This window comes from Puntigrus tetrazona, chromosome 1 (genome assembly GCF_018831695.1).
Source record: "Puntigrus tetrazona isolate hp1 chromosome 1, ASM1883169v1, whole genome shotgun sequence".
Taxonomy (NCBI): Eukaryota; Metazoa; Chordata; class Actinopteri; order Cypriniformes; family Cyprinidae; genus Puntigrus; species Puntigrus tetrazona.
The window spans coordinates 20,429,101-20,444,885 of NC_056699.1; the positions used below are offsets into that span (position 1 = coordinate 20,429,101).

General features: G+C 36.8%; 2 protein-coding genes across 3 annotated transcripts; one reads left to right on the top strand and one right to left on the bottom strand.

The window, feature by feature from the left end:
• Window positions 1-1,707: 1,707 nt before the first annotated feature.
• Window positions 1,708-5,271, bottom strand: LOC122345104 (prostaglandin D2 receptor 2). Its single transcript, XM_043238938.1, has 3 exons — window positions 5,141-5,271; window positions 4,718-4,745; window positions 1,708-3,389 (listed from the first exon to the last, which is right to left on the bottom strand). The coding sequence occupies exon 3, from the start codon at window positions 3,385-3,387 to the stop codon at window positions 2,113-2,115; it is 1,275 nt and encodes a 424-aa protein (XP_043094873.1). The 5' UTR covers window positions 3,388-3,389; window positions 4,718-4,745; window positions 5,141-5,271; the 3' UTR covers window positions 1,708-2,112.
• Window positions 3,904-15,696, top strand: vwa11 (von Willebrand factor A domain containing 11). 2 transcript variants are annotated; one of them, XM_043238569.1, is made up of 19 exons: window positions 3,904-4,126; window positions 5,278-5,329; window positions 6,437-6,508; window positions 7,068-7,256; window positions 7,344-7,622; window positions 8,143-8,236; window positions 8,527-8,655; window positions 10,011-10,197; window positions 10,568-10,737; window positions 11,121-11,233; window positions 11,364-11,480; window positions 11,572-11,745; window positions 11,866-11,998; window positions 12,225-12,374; window positions 12,907-12,999; window positions 13,086-13,354; window positions 13,604-13,737; window positions 13,852-14,011; window positions 14,624-15,696. In XM_043238569.1, exons 4-19 carry the CDS (start codon window positions 7,068-7,070, stop codon window positions 15,008-15,010), a joined length of 2,778 nt encoding a protein of 925 aa, XP_043094504.1. In that variant the 5' UTR covers window positions 3,904-4,126; window positions 5,278-5,329; window positions 6,437-6,508; the 3' UTR covers window positions 15,011-15,696. The 2 variants fall into 2 exon arrangements, with proteins under 2 accessions (XP_043094504.1, XP_043094495.1); XM_043238560.1 differs by lacking the exon at window positions 5,278-5,329.
• The last annotated feature ends 89 nt before the right edge of the window (window positions 15,697-15,785 follow it).

Below are 15,785 nucleotides of genomic sequence, written 5' to 3' on the forward strand. Positions count from 1 at the left end.
ATTATTTTTGTTTTCTTGGCACACAAAAAGTATTCTCACACAGACTATTTTTTACTGATGTCTCAACTATCCGGGCCATAAAATATTTTAGTTGCATTGCTGTCTATGCAGGGTCTGAAAGCTCTCGGATTTCATCAAAAATATCTTCATTTGCGTTACAAAAACAAACAAAGGTCTTACGAATGTGGAACAGCATGAAGGTGAGTAATTAATTGACAGAATCTTTTTAAATTATGGCCTGTTCCTCACAATCATATGGCTTCACAGGACAAAATGTTGTATTCATTTTCATATTCAAAATCATATGTCTGACAATGTGCAAGCTTTTCGTTACCATCCACTCACAGTATGAAAAAAATCACCAATAACATTCTTCAATACATTTAGTGTTCCTTAAAATATTCAAATTAAATTTCCCAAAAATTTTGGAAAAGTTGTTACTCTGATAATGTAATTTGCGATAACAATTTGTATAAGACAGATTGGGAACGGGTAAAACTGTTGTATCATATAGATTTTGATTTATGTATTCTAGTGTTTTCTAGGTTGTGTTCTATAGTATATTTTTTTCAATGTTTCCATGTACCGTTTGGGCTAATCTGTATACTGTATGAAATTATAGATTAGAGACACACAAGATTGCAAGTGAATGTTTTAGTAGCCTAATGTTATCTGTGCATGTGTAACCTTGTAAAACTCTAATTACCTTTTAATGGCTGCTGATGCAGGTGATTGACACTGTTGATCACTGTACTTTAATAGATTGTATTCCCTAGAAGGCATTTCTGGGTCAGCTTTGGGTTGGTTTTCTGTGTCTGTAGGATCATTTATGTCAGATACACCTGGATATGCTTCGTCTTGGAAAAATTATTATCAATTTTAAAATAATATCTTATCATTTCTATGCTGACAATATTCAGTTATACATTTTGTTTGGACCTGATTGTTTAGATAAACTGTTCTGTAGAACAGTTTAGTCCCCATTGACAAAAAACAACTTTCTACAGCTTCATAGTGATAAAACTGAGATGATTTTTGCTCCAGTCAATATAACACCTAAAATTAAGCATTTAGGGATTAGCATTTTCTGATTGCAATGACATAAGAAACGTGGGTGTTATCTTTGAAAGAGCCATATGTTTTAATATTCATGTAAAGTCCGTAGTTTGTTCAGGTTTCTCAGAAATCTCAGAAATATTTCTCAGATCTTTGGCTGAGAGATGTAGATGGCTTGTACATGCCTTTAATTCATCACGATTAGATTATTGCAATGTTCTATATACTTGTTTGAACAAATATTCTTTGGAGCAACTACAAGTTGTAAAGAATGTAGCTGCAAGGTATCAGTGAGAGGTCCCGCATAACCCCCATACTTAAAGACCTTCATTGGCTTCCGTTTGAGTTCAGAGTGCTTATAAAGCCTTGCATGGTCAGGAACCCTCGCCTCGTTGGTTTTTAAGGTCTTCGGACCTGGAACTTTTAACTATTCCTAGAACAAAGGTGATTGTGCTTTCTGTGTTGTGGCACCGAGGCACTGGAACTTTCTCCCTCTAACACTAAGAACTATAGTCTCTGTAGATTCTTTTAATAGACACCTAAATATGCATCTCTTTGGACAAGCTTTTAATTAACAGTGTGGTTAGGCCTTTATTAAATGTCTACCATATTTGATCTGGTTGTTGCGCTATAGTACATTTTGATTGCATATATGTTTGATGTGTTTTTATTTATATTTTTGTAAAGCACTTTGTGACTTTTTGTCTGGAAAAGGTGCTATATAAATAAATTTTACTTCCCTAATCTGAACAATGCGTGAGAGAACAGAAACAGGAATATGGGTCATGTTGACTTCTGTGTGTTTGAGGCTTTGGTTTTGAGTTCATTTGTTTTTACCAGTGACAGGGACATACTCTCTTTAATATTCTCAAAATCACAACCTCAGAGGTAATCCAGAATGACTATAGCTTAAACCAAACCCATTGTAGCAAAGAGACGCGGAAAAGATAAAAGCTTATAAGGCCATGCCATGACTGTGACCTCTGGCTGGTAAACCGTAGTTCACTCAGAAACATTAGTCGTCACTACCAGGATACGATATTTCACATCATAAAGTCACATTTTGTCATCCCTCTCTCCCTCATTTGTGGGGCGGTTTTTAAAACCAGAGAGGTTTATGAAGCCCTGTTGAATGCGGGTGACTTTGGTGGGGGTGGGAGAGTTGGGTGAAGATGGGAACAATGAATCTTTTCTCCTTATCCTTTCTGTAACCCATACTATGGGTCCGGCTTCCTCCACCAGCCCCTCAAAAAGAGCCCCCAAACTTTGGCGGATCCGAGTGCAGAAGTTCGGACAGCTAAACGTGTAGATAATTGGGTTCAATACAGAGTTCAGGAAGGTAAAAGTTGTCACGACAGGTAAGTACACCTCCACAAGCTCCACAATCTCTGTCTTGTACTGAGCCATCACCTCCAGCAAGCAGAAGACGTGGTAGGGAACCCAGCAGAGAATAAAGGTTGCGATCACTGAGACGACCATCTTCATAAAACTTTCCGAGAGGTGAACTCTGTTTTGTCTGTCTGATGAAGACAGGCTGCGGAACAATTTCAAGGACCTCTGTTTGCCTTTGCTCCCACCCTGCCGTTGACGCTCAAGCCTCTTCCTGCGAGCTCGCAGTTCAAGAACAATAGAAGTGTAACTGACGGCGATGACAGTCAGAGGTACGACAAATGCCAGCAAGACTTTAGACACTGCCGTGGTAACCTGACGCACCTTACAGTCTCTGTGTAGTGCGTTTAAAGAGGAATAGAGTGCAAAATTGTGATAGCAGAGTTTGCGACCATCCTTCTTTTCCACTACGGAACGGAACATAAAATACGGAATTGCGTTAACCATAGCCCAAGCCCATCCTAGACCGCAGATCTTCCACGCTGCTGACACAGTGCGATGGTTCTGGGTCCAAACCGGCTTAGTCACCATTAAACAACGGTCCAATGATATCACAGCCAGCAGGAAGGCAGAAACAAACATGTTGAGGAAAAAAATGGAGGCCTGGGCTGCACACAAAGTACCACCCAACTCCCAGCTGTGGTTCATCGCTAGGTAATGAGTGAAAAGCGGCAAGGTTAGTGTGGTTAGGAAGTCTGACAACGCCAGATTGAGGACCCATACTGCAGCAACCGTCTTGTGACGAAGACGGAAACCAAGAACCCACAGCACTAGTCCATTTTCCAGGATCCCGAGAGTGGATACCACACCGTGAACGCTCACCACTGCCAGGTTCATGCCAGTGTCTTTGTTTAAGGTGTGAGAGCTCATTGTTTGCAGAAGAGGGCACTGGAGCTCTGAGGCTGCACTGAGGGTGGAATTAGGAGGGAATGAGGAAGTCATTGCTGTCACAAAAAGGAAAAAAATATATTAATATATTTCATTACATAAATGAAACCTTTATTAAGTGTTTTTTAAAAATGTGGGTAGGAGATTCTGTAGGATATCCAACCAGTTATACTGCAAAGCTGTTACTGGGATGGTACCATTTTTTAAATGCTCATGCTCTGTGTCTATATGCTCATCAAGTGCAAATGTATTTGCTAAAAATACAGTAAGTCGGTAATACAGTGAAACATTAGTACAGTGGGTATAAAACGTCATAACGGTTAAAACCTTTTTGAGATTTAAAATGTAAAGTGACTGTTTGCATAAAAATTCCCTTCATGATAAGACATCTGTTTTGGAATTTGAAAGCAGTGACCTTCTAAAGAATGTAGGGTGTCTGTCAAAAATCGATGGGAAAAAAGAAAACATTAGGCTGACGAGACATATCACTTGTTGCATGTGACAACAACATCCTGTATTCCCTGTGAGTAAAGAGAGATGGGAGCTATTGTTCATCAAAAAGAAAAAAAAACCCTTAGAGAAAATAGGAAGCTGACGTGACGACACAAGATGAGCTTTGAAGTTAAGCAATCTCTATCGACTTAACTGCATTTGCAGTAATACTGTAATGAACTGCCTTAGTCTCTTAAATCTATTAGTCTGTCTGTGAGGTTTCTGCTGTCGCTATTTTGGCTTAGTTTTGTCTGTGAAACAATACTTTCATCCAAGACCTTTACAACATCATCATCCTGAGGTATGTTAAAGGTTTATCTCTGTTTAGGCATGGATTATCGAGTAACAGCATTTGTCTACTTTTGTTTTATCTTGTTATCAAAAATGATCAGGCAGACCAAGCCTTGTAGTGAAATCTAGACCATAGTTTATCTTTAAGTTCACACATTCTTTAATCAACCTGCGTTGAATAAAACTGCATTATACGTGAGTTTAGAATTATATTTATTGCATCAAAGTGCGTTAAATGGGAACATATCTCACACTTGCATAACAAGTGGTATTTTAGTAGAAATGATGACTGTGCGATGTGTACCGTTGGCATATCCTGCATCATCCATTCATGTTAGTTATTATTCCTCAGAAAAATATTGGTGTTGATGATATAAACCTATTACAGTTTCATTCTGGAATGGTAATGGATCTCATTTTTCCTTGAAAAAAAGGCTTACTATGGGTAAGATGAGCATGTCAGTGCCTGTTCCACATTATCTCTCCAACAACAACAATTTACTTAGAAACATAGAAAGGGTTGTGGGAAGAGGACAGTCTTAGAAGAAAAGTGAGCAATCGGTTTCATTGGAATTATAATGCAATAACACAAGTAACTCACCTAAGACTTAAGGTCCTGAAGAAACGTCCTGAAATACACAACATATATACATTATGTGATGTTTCTTTTGTAAGCCGTGTAAATTGTTCGCCTTTTTTTTTAGAAAACAAAAATTGTTCTATCTACACAAGTTTACATCTATTTCCTCAATATCTCAAAACTGTTCAGAATGCAGATGTATTTTAAATATATTATATTTTTATATACTTGTAATATATATATATATATATATTTGCTGTTGTTTTTACCAAGGTTGACAATTAGAAGGATCCTTTGATGAAAAGAATGTTCACAGAATTTAAGATTCCTTGTTCTTTTTAACATAAAAGGCAGTGACAGTATGTTTTTTTAGCTTGACTATTCTGCCACTATCATTAGTCTCTCGATTCACAAAGCAGCACCCGGACTTAAAATGAAACGTACCTTTTTAAGAAGTTTATTTACTGTGCTCCCACAGATCATCTTCTCCAGTTGATCTTTAAGTGTCCCTCAGATTCTTTCCTCTTTGAACTCTTCTTTGCTTCCGCCTTATTTCTTCTCCCACACACTTTTCATTCCAGTGTCTCATGCATCATTTAGTATGAAATTTTGAAGAGGCGGAGCATATCACAGGTAAAGAACAGTAAGAAGCTGTAGGTGTATTTTTGTGTTGTTCTTATTATAACAGCTGTATTTTAAATGTACTAATAGTTATAATCAATACATATGAGTTGTTTTATTAGATATTTGAGGCCACAAGGCAACCTGTTACAATAAATAAAGGAGTAGAGACAATGAAAATAATCACCACAGTAGATTTAATGTGATTTAATCAATGTTATGGTAGTGGCTTCTTTTTTGTGCTTAGGTCTTTTAATTTAAATGAACTGATAAACATGGTTATATTTTCTGACATATTAAACTGAATAAGACAATAATGATTTACTTGTTGAAAAGTGAACAAAAGTGACGTAAAAGACCACCTTTTGTGAGAGAAATTATTCTTTTGCCAACCTGATTGATAATTGGACCTAAATTGCACCTAAAGGTTTGTTTTTATTTTAATTTACATAAAGACATTTATGTATAAAATAATAATGAAAAACAAGCAACCGGATCTACTTTAGAATTGAGCTATTCATGAGTAAATTGTTCCATGGCTATAAATGGCTTATAAATATTTTCTGTGCTAAAAGTGCTATTTGTTTTGTTTATTAACACAAAAAAAAACACTGATTGGATTAATTCATCTAAACAATTTACGTTATGTAATTCTCAAGATATTGCATTTGACCTGTAAGAACTTATTGAACTTTCAGGGCCTCATCCTCTGAGAACAGGTGTGGTCTTATTGCAGAATGTGACAGGAATGTTTCCAAAGATTATAATAAACTGGGTCGTGGCTCACACAGTCGTAAAGCAGATGAAAATATAGCAAAGTAGAATTTTTACATGTATGGTCAAAGGTGGATTTGACCCAATGAAACCTTATCTGGCATGCTACAGATTGGAAACCTTACTCAGTTTTATTACAGCTCTAGTCTTATCAAAACAGTTTTGGATGTTATGGGTAGTTATGATTCGTAATTGTGTGTGTCAGACACATGTCAATATTTTAAAGGCAGCCATGTCTTAATAATGTAATTCCTCCATTGTGGTTAATCATTTGCTGGGGTCTGCTTGCACGACAACTTCTGAACACTGTAAGATAAGACATTGTGTATATATACTTGTCATCAGAGACTAACGAGGATCCACAATTAAGGGGATATACAGGAGGAACGCACACAGATTGAAAACCACCACTGTAAGGTAAGGTGTTATGTTTTTATAATATGTTCTTTTATATATTACATTCTAAAAGAAATCCATTCTTTTATTATATTATAATCTAATTCCCCTCAGTGCTCTCCAAAAATGTACGTTTCTTTATTTTCTATCACTTAATTTGATCTGATTAAGTTAGTTAATTCAGTTTTTGTTTTTTACTACAAATAATAAACATACAGTTCATTTCCGTAAAAGCAGCTATAATTAAGAAAAAAAGCAACGGTACTACTTTAGAATAGGGAACACTTAGTCACTAATAATTTAAGGCTCTTCCTCAATAAATTCAACATTTTCTGCTTATTAATAGTTAGCAAGGCAGCTGTTAAGTTTAGGTATTTAGTTATTAGAATAAGGCATAAATATGTGCTTAATTACTACTAATAAATGGCTAAAATTATAGTTATATGCATGCTAATGAGCAACTAGTTTAGCGACCCTAAAATAAATAGAAAAAGTCTCTTACATAGCTATTTTTACATATGTGTAACTAGTACGTTTGCTCAGGCTTTACTAAAATTAAATATTTGTTCACTTAATTCAGATGATCATGAAGTCATCAGTACCCTTTGCGGTCCTGATCGTACTAGTGGTGTCCAGGGCACAGGCATTTATTTCAGTTGGGGGTAGCGGAAACACTCATGTGACAATTACTGGCAGTGCTGTAATGGCCAAGATCTATGAGGTGTGCGAAGCAGTGGCTGAATCAGAAGGAAGAGATTTCAAACCCACGGTAAGTTCTTGTACAAGCAGACCATGAGAGATGATTTCTTTTTTTTTTCAGAACGACACATGATTTAAGTTTACCACTTTAACCCAGGGCTCATCAGCAGAGGAGCTGCTGCGTGCGTGTCTGGGCACAGCCACAGGTGAGGTGTCGGGGGCCAAGTTCCGGACGGCACTCAATCAGATCTACAAGCAGAACGGCTTAGTGGACCAGGACTTCATGAGCAGCGCGCCGCACCACTTCAATAATGAGGCCTTCATTGAGGGACGCAACCTTATCATTCAGGGGACCGCTGCCATTAAAGCCAACGTCCGCACCGAGAACTTTCAGTCTGCCCGAGAAACACTGGGGAGAGTGTGTCACACACTGCAGGTCAGTGAGAGGGAGATAAGTCAGTAACAGTGACTAAGACATTGCACAAGCATATTGCTTCAGAATTGCTCAAGAACATGTTTTTACTGATTAAAACATTTTTACCTTTTGAAAAACATTAAAGACAAAAAAAAATAAAATAATAAATAAATATAAAACATGTTGTTTTTTTAAGCGTGTAAAGCCACGCTTTAAAAAAAAACATGTATTTTTATTTTTTTATTTATTTTTTTTTTGAAAAGAAAATTTATTTATGACAATAATTCTTATTTGACAGAATTCTTATTTTACAGAATTTTTACACGATTGCCTAAAGCCTTTAAAAGTACTGCAGGTTTCTTAAATCGTATTGGAGACATTGCTGGATTTAGTCTGTTTGTTGTGTTTCTTCTTGTCATTCCAGACAGACTGGATGATGATGAGATCAGATTTTTGAAATGTATAATAAAAGAAGAAATGTACGATAAGAAATATGTATTAATAAATGTCTTTGCTAATGCTTGTGACACATGTCCCCCAGGATTTTTACAGCCACAGTAACTGGGTTGAATTAGGTAACAAAAGTCCATATGCCAACCTCATCAGACCGGATCTCAACATTGAGAAGATTGCAGGTACATAAAACCAGTGGATGTGATTTATGAGAGAGAAAAGTCTGGAAAAAAGAGATTACCCTGTATTTTTAGTGTTGACATGTCCAATGTTCATGTGTAATAGCTCCTAATAATCAATATTATTAATGAAAATTGTAAATAATTGAACAGATGACTTGGTGCTTAACTGATAACAGGTTACTGTCGGGAATACATATTGTGATTTAAATTAATCTATGTTGACTATTCCTAAACAAATAAGTAAATTGAGTGCATGATTGTGATTTGCATGTGTTTGTGTTAATGTGCAGACACTGCAATGTCAACATGCAGTGATTGTGCCAGTGGTACCTGTCCAAACCAGCTCCTTCCTGCCATTCTGAATGGGAAGTACCTCACTTCAGGATATATGGGCCTGTTCTCCTCTGAAAAACCCCAAGGTGAGAAAACCTATGAATGAACACGCATTCTGTACAAAATTCAAGTTGAACTTCAGATGTATTAGTACTTGACCTTACAGTCTTGGTTAGTAGCTATGGCTAGTAACTATAGCCCCTATTGCACCGGAAGAACCTTTTCATATTTCTATTTGGGGAACAGAAATATAACTATTTGGGGAAGTACCTGGATGCTCGCGTGTTTGCTCCGCAGGAACTAAAAACGATTTTAGTTCTAGGAACTCCTTATATGGGAACTAAATTAGCTCCTATTTCAGAGTAGGGTCTAGGACCTAAAAAGTGACGTGAGCATACACTGATTGGCCGAACGCACCTTTCATTTTTAAAAAGTCAGATAAAAAAATTAAGTGAATCAAGAAAATAAAGTTAATCTACAGTTCCTGGGGAACTACCTGACCAGCTAGTTCCTATAGTTCATGGAACTATGCTGTGCAAAAGGAGCTAATGTAAATAGATGAGCTGCAAAAAACAAATCAATCTCAGTTGATCAAGTTTTGTTGTTAATCCCTCTTAAATTGTTGCATGGCTAAACAGCTGAGTGTAGACTTATTTAAAGAAACGTTGCTGAAACCAGGATGTTGGTGGATGTTGTGGAAGGTTGTGGCTCAACTTATTTCCTTTCCATTTTCCATTATTACATAATACAGCAAAATCTATTTATCTTGTGTTCATGCGGTACGAAGTGGTTTCATTTAAGCAGTGTCCAAGGTTACCAAAGAAAACAACTTTTGACAGCAATTGGCAAAAAAAAACCTACTTCAAAAAGCTTTTGATGTATAAAAAGTAAGGTATGTGATTTATTCCATTTACTCAGTCAAGCAAAACTTTGAAAAGGCAAAGGATTAGAAATGGCAAAAGGCGTGAAAACTGATGTGTAAAAAGTAGAAAGTAGATTCTAGAAAGTTGATTTGGAGAGGAAAAAAAATCTTTTAAAACTTTAGCAACACTTATTTAGTGTTAGGGATAATGCATTACAAGTAATGCAAGTCAAATTTTTAATATATAAGGAAATGCATTAGTTACTTTTTAAATCAAGTAACTTCAGTTGCTTTGTTTCCTGTGTATTGACTGACAGCTCTCCTGTTGCCATGTTGAGAGAAATCTGGAGGAAATGCAGCTGTTGTGTGCACTGTGTGAACATGATCTTAACGTATAACATGCATTTACTCATCTCACTTGCACAAAACAGACAAAGATTCATTAAAATGAATAAAAACAAAATAACCCAGCATTTTGTAGTGTAGGTCCTTTGTAGGGAGCAAAGCAATACTGTAATGCATTACCTGTGAAAGCAACTTTCCCCAACAGCTCTTATTTGTCTTTTATGTGTGTAAAAGGAAAATGCAGCCATGGTGGGGAGACTGATCTCAGCAGTAGCCAGAATCCTCGAGGTGGCATCAGCAAAGATGAGAGCCATTCCTATAATGCTAATCTACACAATAATGCTGTCAACCTGGCATCTGAAGCCACAATGGAACTGCTAGAGGACATCCGTGGAGCTATAGGAAACAATAACTACCTTCGGTATGTGGATAGATACCTCATATATCCTTAGACAATCATTCTTAAAACCTTTAAGAGATTTTATGACTTGCAAAGCTGGGAGTTTTTCTCTAAACAACCTATTATCCACACTACTGTTTAAACGCTTGAGGTCAATAAAAATGTTTAAGCTATGAAAAGATGCATTAGATTGATCAAATGTGACAGTGAAGGCATTTATAAAGTTACGAATATATTTCTATTTCTAATAAATGCTGCTCTTTCCTATTCATCAAAGAATCCTGAAAAAAATATAACAGTTTCCACATTTTTTTAACAGTAAAAAAGTTTTGAACTGTAATGATAATAAGAAATGATTCTTGAGCAGATTGTATTTTTTCTCCTCCGTCAGGCTGATGGGTATTGCGCGATCTGCAGTACTGGCTTTTGTAATTGACACCACAGGCAGTATGGCAGACGACATTGCAGAGGCCAAGAGAGTCGCTTTCACTATTATAGACACTAAAAAAGGAACTCAAGATGAACCATCTGAATACATTCTGGTGCCGTTTAATGATCCAAGTGAGTGCAAAACACATGCATAGCATATGACACATAAAATTATTTAGTAAAAAGATTCCATTTTAATTACACTGAACAGCTTTGATTGAAGCAATTTATAATAGATTTACTTATTACCAACATTTGTTCATTACCTTGTTTTTTCATCAAAGATTTTGTCATTGAAGTGCTGCCATACTGTTTGACCAGAATTAGGTATCTTATGAGACATAAGCATAGTGAAGCGTAATAAGAGCTTTGAATTGGAAATGTGCTTAACATATAACCTTTAAACAAGGCAATGATGTTCTTTTTCATTCATAGCATGGCAAAAGTGATCAGACAGTCTAAATGTATATAAATGTAAATGACATAATTTGTGTATATTTTGCTTGAATTTGTAGAGTTCGGACCACTAATAAGAACCACAAACCCAGATGTGATGAAGTCAGAGATCTCCAAAATCAAGGCTGAAGGAGGAGGAGATATCCCAGAAATGTGCCTGTCAGCACTTCAGGTACTGTGTTTTGCAGCCTCTCAGCTAATCATCTCAATGGTCATATGTAAATACTAGCAATATAGTTATAACAAAGATATATTTCATTATTAAACAAGGAGTCTCCTTTCTAACCTTATTTCTCCAAAAGTTGGCTCTGACAGGAGCTCCTGCCTCCTCATATATATATGTGTTCACGGATGCACCAGCCAAGGATACACATCTGGAGAAAACCATCACCGCCCTCATTCGCAGCACCAAGTCTACGGTAAAACTTTTTTTATCCTTGTTTCACATGCAGTCCCTGCCATCAAAATTTTCGGTTTCTCACTTTTCCATATCTCTGCCCTTCTTTTCAGGTATCTTTCTTACTGACAGCATCAAGAAGGAGTAGAAGGGCACTGAGCGCATCGTCACAATTTCAGATGTATTATGACATGGCCTTGGCCTCTGGCGGTCAAGCCATTGAGGTCTCCAAGTCCAGCATCTCTCAAGCCACTGACATCATAGTTGACACCTCTACTTCAGCCCTGGTACGATCATCTTATAGTCATTGTAAACCAGCTTACCGGGCATTGGAAATACAAAAAACAGCATCTTCAAAGAGCTTCCTCCCATACCTTTCATTTTTGCAAATGTTCTTCATCTATCAGGTTACAGTTCTTCAGTGCTCCAGGGATCCAGGACGTGTAGAGAATTTCCCCTTCCTACTGGATGGGTCTGTGTCCAACACTACCATCTATATCACAGGAACTAGCCTCACGTTCAACCTGCGCAGCCCCACAGGTAAATTCAGAGACACTTTTAACTAAATGAACTAAAATAATAAATATTTTTGTAACCAAAGTACATACATAAAGTACATACAGCAATAGTTTTTGAAAATAAAATAATAAAAAGGAAAAAAAAAAACTATATGACCACACAGGGAATTGATTGTATTTTAATGTGCTCAGTTTAAATATAAATGATCAAACGAAATTCCTTCATTACGAAATACACTTGCTTTCAGGAGTTACTCAATCTCACAATGTTGCCAGCGGACCTCTGGGAACATCTCAGAAAGTGGGAAACTTGCAACGAATCCAACTACACTCAACAGAGATGGGCCTGTGGCACATTGACATGACAACAACTCAGCCATACACCATAAAAGTGATGGGTGAGCCATCATTTACTTATTTAATGAACAAATGCAAAGCGAACACCTATTGTGAGAAGGATACAGATAAATGCCAAGTCTCTCATAAAACTTAGGATGATGGGTCGGTAATGCAATTTGATCTTGTTGAATTCGCAGCTAATGAGTTTGCTGCTTTACATTTGAATGGCTGGTTAGCATTTGTTTGAGCATTTTTGAGTTCCTCTGAAACCCTCCACGTTCCCCAGCTCCACCTAAATAAGAGAACGCACACCATAAACAGCAGCAACAGATCTATTCTGATAAAATACAGAGTTGTAATAATAGAATTGTATTTGCCCTTTACTCTTGAAATATTAAGAGGAAAATGTGGCGTATTGGTCAAAAACATTACAATTAATAATTACTTCAATAAAAATAAATTAGTAATAGTTTTGGTAGTAATAAAAATGCTGTGACACTCTGAGATGTATGTTGACAGTATTTAGACCCTTTTTTGCCTTTCTAATATAGACTGTAAACAAAACAGTTTGCTTTAAACCATGTTTTACAGGTCAAAGTGCGATTACTTTCATCTATGACTTTGTGGAGGAATTCAAAGGACCCCATCCTGGATTTGCTGCGATTGATGGACGGCCATCAACAGGTTTAAACTGTTGTCCTTTTTAACTATTAAACAACCCTTGTTAAAATGTTCAGTGGAAGTGTACGGATATTTTGCTCTTTATTTAGGTTCACCGGCTAAGCTGCTGCTAACTCTGACTGGAGAGAAAGGTCCAGAGGCTCTAGAGCTGCAGGAGGTAGCTCTCATGGAGGTGTCTGGGGTCAAAGTGTCTAATGGCATCATTGAGAAAATGGGTAATGGAGATTACCTGGTTATTGTGAACGACGTGCCAGAAGGAGAGTTTGTGGTAATGCTGAAGGGAAAGGAGAAGACCTTCACCACCCTCTTCCAAAGGCAGACCACCACACTAATGTCTCAGTCTAAAGTCACCATCAAGGTACAAACTGCTGTTTTCTTCTAAAAATGTGAAACGAAAAACTGATTATAATGCTCAATATTTGTGGACTGTTTTATTAAGATGATTTAAGTGTTGTGTTTTTAGCTTAGCGACATGCTAACATAATAATCTCTTGAATTTAGGAGTGGGTCGAGTCTCTCGTGTGAAAATTAGTCACTCGTCTCATGACCATTAAAGGCCTACTTGTTGTTTAAAACAAATCTAATGCTATTTTATCTCCATCTACAGGCAATAGCAGACAGCTCCATGCTACCAGGACAAGAATTTCAACTCAATTTTACTGTAACAACCAATGGAACCGGTGGTACCTACACTATTCGTGCAAGGAATGACAAAAACATCCCTATGACACATCCATTAACGTAATTTCACTTAGCTCTTAAATCACTCAGTAATGATTGACATACAAGCTTTAATCAGCTTTCCTTGTCAAAAACAAAGCTGTGTGCTACAGTTCTGTTCCTTTGCCCTCACAGGCTCAGTCTCGTGAGTGGTGGCAGCGCTCAGGGGACAGTGTCTCTCACTCCACCTGCTGATACGGTCTCAGGAACAGATGTTACGCTAACCATTGAGGCAGAAGGCCCTGGAGGAAGTGACTCTAACTATGTTGTCCTTCGCCTTTCTGTTCTCTCCAAGGTAACCTCAGAGGTCTCAGACAGACTGATAAAGCGATCTGCTCTTGTGAAATTTCACTGGAAAAGAATGCGGGCTTAGATAAGGAAGCCGGATGTTGCTTCACACAGAACAAATTGTGTTTGACTTTGCTTATTATACAGTAGTGAGCATTTGAAAATAGTAAAGCTCATCAAATTTGTCCTCAGATTTTACAACTTTGATAAAAGTTTTCATCCACTTCGAATGTTGACTATACTACCTTCTAAAAGTTTGGAGTCAGTATGCTTTTTATTATAGAAATGACTTATTTCATTTAGCAAGTATGCGTTAAATGACGCAGTAGTGAATTTCTGTTCAACAAAGAATCCTGAAACATGCATCACGGTTTTCACAAAACATATTAAGCAGCTTTTTAACGTTAAAATTAATGTCCCTAGCATGATTTCTAAAGGATCATGTGATGGTAACATTGCTGAAAATTCAGCTTTGCCATCACAGGAATAAATTACAACTAAAATATATTTAATTATAAAAAACTATAAATGTTAACCTTTACAATGTTATTGTTTTTACTGTCATTTTAATGAAATATATAGGCTATATCACATAATATCCCTTTACTGTTTCATCCAGGTTACAGACCTCACACCTCCAAAATGTGAAATTACCGATGTACAGGGTATTTGTTACTCGTCGTCTTGCAGCTCATCAAACTGGGAACTCTCCGTCAACATCACAGACGGTAACGGCACAGGCATCGAGAGCATTTCTATCCAGCAAGGCAGTGGAAACTTCACCCAGAGGGAAGTGGAAGACGGTGTGATCGTGGTGATGGGTCTGTACGAGGCCTCATGTTGTTCACCATCTGTGACTTTGTCTGCAGTTGACAAAGTAGGGAACGTGGGCAGGTGCAGTTACACCATTAAGTCCAGCGCAGGCTCACGTCTTATCAGCATGTCCCTCCCTCTGTGGGCATCTCTGCTTTTATACGGTTTCCTACGTGATGCCTTGTTTCTGTAGTGAAATGGAGTTCATCCAGCCAAACACAGTCGTCCCATCCTTCTCTTTCTCATCCCATTCTTAGAGCTCTCAAATTACAAAGCATTTCATCCCAAATCTTCCTTTACTGGTATTTCCAGCTTAAGTTTAAACGGCATTAAAGAGCTATGCTGCTTATACAGATCTTACAAATCTTATACAGATTGTGAGGCCATGCAAAAATATAACTCAGGAATCATGAAATTAATTCATTGTCATATGCCAGTTCAGTGTAATATTCATATGATCAGTAAAAAATTAATTTTGCAAAAATGTAAAAATAGACATTCTGCAATTTTATATTTTCTGCCCAAACACAGAAATTATGTATATTGTGGTATATTTTGTGTAACCATATGAGGTCACATATATTTTCAATATCATTAACATATAACTGTTATATAAATGTACAAATATTACGATGGTTTCTAAATACCCATTTAAAGAAACTATATTTTACAGGTCAGTAACCCTAATATACACTTCAGGACAATGACAGTTGTAATACATAAAGGATTGTTATGTGCAATAAACATAAGGTCATGTTTTAGCTAAGTTATAGTGCTTTGCGCAATGAATGATGATGAATGACATTTTAAAACATGAACATGTAATCTAAACTCAACCAGCTTTCCAAATGTTAACAAAATAAACTGTATTTGTACTCAGATATGTCTTTGTCTTTTTTTAAGCAGTCTGCTGCATTCAACGCGTGCTTGTATGTTTTGCCTAAAATGAAAATGTACTTTTTACAATT